At 41.2% G+C, this 7,632-nt stretch overlaps 1 protein-coding gene across 11 annotated transcripts in view; it reads left to right on the top strand.

The window, feature by feature from the left end:
* Positions 1–2,679: 2,679 nt before the first annotated feature.
* The window catches only part of NRXN1 (neurexin 1), a 1,072,395-nt gene continuing 1,067,442 nt past the window's right edge, over positions 2,680–7,632 (top strand). For 10 of the 11 annotated variants that reach the window (XM_069954855.1, XM_069954851.1, XM_069954854.1 and 7 more), the window contains exons 1-2: positions 2,680–2,789; positions 4,920–6,200. In XM_069954855.1, coding sequence (XP_069810956.1) covers positions 5,477–6,200 — 724 coding nt within the window. In that variant the 5' untranslated portion in view covers positions 2,680–2,789; positions 4,920–5,476. Of the gene's footprint in view, positions 2,801–4,919; positions 6,201–7,632 lie in introns of all 11 variants that reach the window. The other variant, XM_069954849.1, reaches the window with a different exon arrangement.

Below are 7,632 nucleotides of genomic sequence, written 5' to 3'. Positions count from 1 at the left end.
TATCTATCTATCTATCTATCTATCTCCTATCTATCTTCTATCTATCTATCTATCTATCTATCTATCTATCTATCTATCTATCTCCTATCTATCTCCTATCTATCTATCTATCTATCTATCTATCTATCTATTTCCTATCTATCTATCTATCTATCTATCTTCTATCTATCTATCTATCTATCTATCTATCTATCTATCTATCTATCTCCTATCTATCTTCTATCTATCTATCTATCTATCTATCTATCTCCTATCTATCTCCTATCTATCTATCTATCTATCTATCTATCTATTTCCTATCTATCTATCTATCTATCTATCTATCTATCTATCTATCTATCTTCTATCTATCTATCTATCTATCTATCTATCTATCTATCTATCTCCTATCTATCTATTTCCTATCTATCTATCTATCTATCTATCTATCTTCTTTCTATCTATCTATCTATCTATCTCCTATCTATCTATCTTCTATCTATCTATCTATCTATCTCCTATCTATCTCCTATCTATCTATCTATCTATCTATCTATCTATCTATCTATCTATTTATCTATCTTCTATCTATCTATTTCCTATCTATCTATCTATCTATCTATCTATCTCCTATCTATCTATCTATCTATCTATCTATCTATCTATCTTTCAATTTTTCTATGCCCAAATCCAACAGCCACAGCATGTGTATAGTTTATGCATTGTATTGTACTACAGTATATAGTATGCACATTGCCTTGTACTGTATGTGTATTGCACTAATCTATATGAGTATTACACTGCAATGTACAGTATGGGTATTGCATTGGACTGTATGTATATTGCACTGTATTGTAAGTGTCCAGTATTTGCATTGTTGTGTACTGTATGTGCATTGTACTGTAGTGTACGTGTATTAGACTATAGTATATGGGTACTGAACTGTAATATATATATATATATATATATATATATATATATATATATATATATATATGTTTATATTGAACTGTACTGTTAAGTTTGCACTGTAGTGTATGTGCACTTTACTGTATACTGTATATTAGACAGTTTTGTAGTATATGTATGTTGTTGTATAATATGTATATTGCTCTGTATATGTATTATACTTTATAGAATGCATATTGTGTGGTAGTGTATGTGTATTGAATATATTGCACTGCACTGAAGTATATTTGTGCTGCAATCTATAGTTGGCATTTCACTGTATTGTATATATTACACTGTACTGTGTGTACTGCACTGTAGTTTATGTATATTGCACCATGGTGTATATGTACTGCAATGTATATTATATACATTGTGTATATAGTGCGACAGCATGTATATTGCACTATAGAATATGTGTGTTGCACTGTATTGTATATATGGCACTGCACTGTGTGTACGCCATGTATATTACACTGAGGTGTATGTGTATAGCACTGTATATGGATTGACCTGTACTGTGGGTGCATTGCATTGTAGTGTGTATGTTGCACTGTATATTATGTGCATGTCCTTGTAGTATATGTTTATTGCACTGTATTACACTGTGCCATATGTGTATTACACTGTGCTATATATATTGCACTGTATACAGTATGTGCATTGCAACACACTCTAGTTTATGAGCATTGCACTGCACTGTATATTTTTCACTGTAACATACAGTATGTCTATTACACATATATTGCACTGTAATGTATGTATTTTGCACTGTAGTATAAGTGTATTGCACTGTATTGCACTGTATATTGCACTGTCTATATGTGTATTGCACTGTATATATTGCCCTTTATACATATGTATTGCCCTGTAGTGTATGTGTATTGCACTGCACTGCATATATATTTGTATTGCACTGTAGTTTATATACTGTATGTGTATTGCACTGTGTGTATAATATTTAAATATATATATATATATATATATATATATATATGTGTGTGTGTGTGTGTGTGTGTGTGTGTGTTACACTGTATAGCTGTGTAATGCACTGTATATACTGTATATATTTGCACTGCATTGTATATATAATGCTACATAATGCTGCATTGTATATATATACTACAGTGCAATACAACTATATATACAGTGCAATACACACATAGCCAGTGCAATACACACATAGCCAGTGCAATACACATACAGCATATACACTACAGTGCAATACAACCATATATACAGTGCAATACACACATAGCCAGTGCAATACACATACAGCATATACACTACAGTGAAATACAGCTATATATACAGTGCAATACACACATAGCCAGTGCAATACACATACAGCATATACACTACAGTGAAATACAGCTATATATACAGTGCACTACACATACAGCATATACACTACAGTGCAATACAACTATATATACAGCGCTATCCACACACAGTGCAGTGTAATAGAAGTATATATATATATATATACAGCGCTATCCACACACAGTGCAGTGTAATAGAAGTATATATATATACACAGCGCTATCCACACACAGTGCAGTGTAATAGAAGTATATATATATACACAGCGCTATCCACACACAGTGCAGTGCCATCTGGCCCGGGCTCCGGTGAGCGGTTGCTGTCCGTGGTGCTGCAGCAGAGCCCGCTAGTCCCCGCCCCGGTCTGCAGACGGACAGCGGCGGCGTCATGTGCTCCCTCCTCCCCCGTCTCCCCTCCCTCACTCCTGGATGTAGCTGCACAGGCTCGGAGCCGCTGGAAAAGGCAGAGCTCTCTTTATCCTAAGACCTGGGCAATTTACCTTGACAAGACCCATCGCAGGCGGAGGAAGAAGCGCACAGGTAGGTGAGAGGTGAGAGGCCTCCTGCTCCTCCTCCTCCTCCTGCTGCTGCTGCTGCCGGCACCGGGGCTGTGTCTGGGGATGATGGGAGTGATGCTGCTCAGGGCTGGGTGCGCACAGCAGATTGATGCCGGGGATGGGGACCAAGTTATCTGCGGAGATGTCTCCTCTGCCCGTGCTCCCTCCTCTCCTCTGCCCGTGCTCCCTCCTCTCCTCTGCCGGTGCTCCCTCCTCTCCTCTGCCCGTGCTCCCTCCTCTCCTCTGCCGGTGCTCCCCACACTCTCCCCAATCTCACCCATCCTCTCCCCAATCTTACCCATCCTCTCCCCAATCTCACCCATCCTCTCCCCAATCTATCCCATCCTCTCCCCAATCTCACCCATCCTCTTGTTTTCCTGATGTCTATGCGACGGAATAATGGAAAAAAAAATGGGAGGGGTGGGTGGATTAGGCAGATAGGGGATGTGTTGCACCCCTAGTGCTATATCTCAGCTGCATTATCTCTGAGCCCCCCATTATAGGGGAGGGGGGGGGGAGTAAAAACCAGGGCTCCCTAGAACTGCAGACAGATCCAGAAAATCAATCAATCCAGCAGGGATGGATGTGAGAGCAGAAATATGATGATGAAATGAGAGGAAAGATTGATGGGATGGGGCTTAATCCTGCCAGAGCCCATCTCTAGCCGGACCAGGGGGGGTCTACTAAAGCTCATGGAGAAGTCTGGACCCTGCCGACACCCCCATCCTGAGGGATTGTAAATGCCATTGATATGAATGTAGATGGTTGTCGGGAGGCGTTGTGACTTCTGATCTCAGCCTATTGGTGTTGGAGATGTGACATGTCAACTTAAAATGTTATTATTTGCCCCAATACCTTGTGCCGGAGCCTTGAAGCCCAGGTTATTGCTAAAGGACAGGAGGGATGGCCAGGATAGGGCAGCGATTGTTATTGTGATAGGTAACCGACGGGGAACGGCAGGGTCGGCTTCATTCTATACAATGCAATGGATCCTTTTTTTTCCTAATTCCAGATCTTGTTCTGATTCTCGGTCATCTGTGGTGGATTTCTCCCCAGTATAGAGGGTGCCTGCCTGCAGACATAATCACCTAGTGGATTTACCCTGTATTAGAAGGAGAGAGCCAGCTGGTGGTGCCACCTCAGTGCCTGATGCAGGAACTTTGCCCATTGGCATTTTCTGATGGTGACGGTTTAGGGATCACCTTGTTCTGGTCATTTGTGGTCAAATCTCGTCCTTAGAAATGGCAGCCTGATGCAGTGCAATAAATTATAGATGGTTCCAGCTTGTTAAAAAAAAAAAAGAAAAAAGGTGTTAATGAGACATTGAGCAGCCGTGTCTGGGCTATAAATTAAGGGGGGAGCTGCATGCGAGGGCTTGAACAGCTAGGATTCTATGGAGATCGACACCTTTTATGTAGCCTGTGCTCTATGTGCATCGGCTCCTCGCTGGCTCGGCTCGTCTCTAATGCAAAAAAAGTCTTTATTTTAACTAAAACTGGAGCGACAGATGTGCTAGTGATGGCGGCATCCTTATTAACATGTGGATTTCTGCCTAAATCCTGAAGCTCGCAAGTGAGAGATGTAACAGCTGCACTGATGATCATGGAAGCTTTAGGCTGTCGAAAGAGTGCACTGTCCCCTTAATATGGAGTAAATGATGGGGGGGGGCTGGGATTAACCCTATAGCAGCCAAAGGCCCCGTGAACCGTGAAAAGGTTAAGTGGACTGTGGGGGAAGCTAACGGCGCATGAGCCAAAATTGGATTTTTATTTGCTGTAGTAGCGAACGTTGCAATACCAAGGGGGGAAAAGAGGCGAGGTATGCCCGATACTGTGGTTCCATCTCTGCTGTATGGATTCCCATCCAGCCTCACCTTATTAAAATAAAAATGTTGAGGCAAGCTAGCATCTCAGCTTGCAGGTACCCCCCCCCCCCCTCCTCCTGCTTCCCAACACATTGGACTGATAGCTTGGTAGAGATGACTTCATAGGATAGAAGACGTAGATACAATGCATAGAAGGCTGGGTGTGTGGTGAGAGCTCCCTGTATTGTTGTGTTACAATCTACCAAATGTTTACAACCTTTATACTTACCCTGTTCAAATTGTTTCCAGATTGATGGGTTGTTATAGATCACCTATGACTGGGATCGCCTTGTTGTTGTGGAGAGGGAAGAAGAAGAATTCTTAAGATTTCCTTGTCAAATCCTCGATTCTGTGTAACAGGGCATCATTTCTGCCTGACTGGGAGAGAAGGATCTTGGAACACTATGAGTGATGATTCATGTCCTCTTTTGTAGTGTCATGGCATCTTGTCCATGATCTACACTTAGCATGGGATTTAAGTGACAGATGAAGAGAAGAGTGCTTAGCTCTGGGTAATACAGGACGAGATTATTTCAGTTTCGAAGGCTGGACTTTACTGATATATTGTTGAGGAAGAATTGGGAATACATCATGCATGTTACCATGGAACATTAGAATTCAATCAGTTTTATGTTGTATTAAATCTCGAGCATCGTTGGGTGGTCTGTTCCATTGTTGACTGACCAAGGTAGCCTGCTCAGAAGAAAAAGATAAGGACTATATAATTTTGGAGAGTTACCACAAAAAAAGGCAATCTGGAAGATCTACGCAATTTAAAGGACCCTGAAGACATTAAGTCATTTAAGATGGCTAGTGTTCTTAAACAAGGGGTCCTGATTATCTGGATGATCCTTATCCTTGGATGCATGGTAGACATTGGTTGTGGTCTGGAATTTCCCGGAACAGAAGGCCAGTGGACTCGCTTCCCCAAGTGGAATGCATGTTGTGAGAGCGAAATGAGTTTTAACATGAAGACCAAAAAATCAAGTGGACTCGTTATATACTTTGACGATGAGGGCTTTTGCGACTTTTTGGAACTCATTCTCTACGAGGGCAGGTTGAAGTTGAGTTTTTCCATTTTTTGCGCCGAACCAGCCTCGCTTCTGACAGACCTTGCTGTCAATGATAGCAAATGGCATTCGGTAGTGATCAAGAGAAACTTTAAGAACACTACGTTAATCTTAGACAAGGAAAGCAAATGGGTAGAAGTGAAGTCAAGGCGGAGAGACATGACGGTTTTCAGTAGCCTCTTTATAGGTGGGATCCCTCCAGAGCTTAGATCTTCCACCTTAAAACTAACATTTCCAGCAGTGAAAGACCAAAACCCCTTTGAGGGCTGGATAAAGGATGTCCGGGTCAATTTCTCCGATTCATCTCCCGTAACAAGCCACCTTGTCACTGTGGAGGACACTACAAACCCATGTGACAAAGAACAAGTGTGTCTGAATGGAGGAATTTGCTCTGTCGTGAACAAAGAGGCCACGTGTGATTGCTCCAAGACTGGCTTCCAAGGGAAAGACTGCAGTGAAGGTAAGAAGACATTCCCTTTAGTCCTAATTGTTCAGTCATATTATCTGTGTACATGACTACGCAGTTCAAGGGCACTTGCATGTTTGTAGATCTTTTTGTTTTTTTATTTTTTTAGTTGAAACCCCTTTTTTCCTAGCCAGTCCTTATCGTTGCTTGCTCTTTATTTAAACTAGTTCATAGAGTGTTTGTCATTCCGTTGTTATAGGACAGGAGTGTAGTAAAGTGAGGCCTTTGCATTAAAAAAAAGAAAAAAAAAAAAAATTGGCGGATATAGTAAAGCGAACTGATCTCTTACTTTAATTGCATAGAATGCTTTACGTCTCAGCTTGGATGTATGGAAATTGTCTGTAATTTGTATTTGGGGATCATTCTATTTTCTGGCCCTGGCAGAACATGACACACACTACATGTGTAGAGGGAGGTATCATCTCTACAAGCAGGAATTTCTAGGAAGAAATTGTCAGGATCAGAGAGTGGAGACATAATGGGAAGCTCCGAATGCAAAACTCATAGCAGGGTATAGCCATTATGTACCTTATACTGGTGTCTTCTTACGTGGCCTCCACAGGCTCCAAGGCCTAGGCCCCTGTAAGTACACCTATTGGTGTTACAACTTAGCAGCTTAAAGAGGAACCCATCTCCACCATTACATGGTGTTTGTACTCTCTCGCCATGTTTTCCCCCAAGTTTCCTCTGGGTACACCAGTTTCCTTCCATAATCCAAAAACATAGAATCACTTGGGATTTAGATTGTGAGCCCCGTTGGGGACAGGGACTAATGTACAAATAAGTAAACATAGCAAAGGCCTCAACAACTGGAAAGGCTGTAAACTATAAAATGAGGAGAAAAACTGAAGAGACTATGACTAGTATACTAATGTCATAGTGGAGATAGGCCTTCTTCTATCCATTGATATGGAACCCCGTAGATACTTGTTATGTTCCAGCAGAATGCAGACCTCTCTCTAGCAGTCTATATTCTGGAACTGATGGCCATACGACAGCTTATATGTCCAGATAGGGGGAAGGCTGCCTGGCATTAGGCTTCCATTATCTCAGCTTCCTGCTTGTAAAGTAATCGTACAGTCAGTTGAGTTTATTCCATTGTTATTTTAGTATTTTATGCTATATTATGTAGTTACTGCAGGCCAATCTTTATAAATCAGAAGCCATAACACACAATAATATCTCATACAGCGTATTGTTCGCTGCATAAAACATCACAGGGTATTAATCTGAATTGGTATTCTACATACAGAACTGTAAAGGGATAAATGTATCCCATCTGTATGTGTCTCGGGATATATACAGACACATCCATGGGTAGAGTAGGATACCAAATGCTTGGCAGCTGGTGGAGATCTGTAGATGCTATATAAAGGGGAATGAAGGTTAATTCATGGGAATGTGCATGTTTTGGTTGCTTCGATAA

The sequence above is a fragment of the Dendropsophus ebraccatus genome, chromosome 15, assembly GCF_027789765.1.
Source record: "Dendropsophus ebraccatus isolate aDenEbr1 chromosome 15, aDenEbr1.pat, whole genome shotgun sequence".
Classification (NCBI taxonomy): Eukaryota; Metazoa; Chordata; class Amphibia; order Anura; family Hylidae; genus Dendropsophus; species Dendropsophus ebraccatus.
The sequence above is the reverse complement of the archived record's forward strand: the minus strand, read 5'-3'. Positions and strand labels throughout refer to the sequence as shown.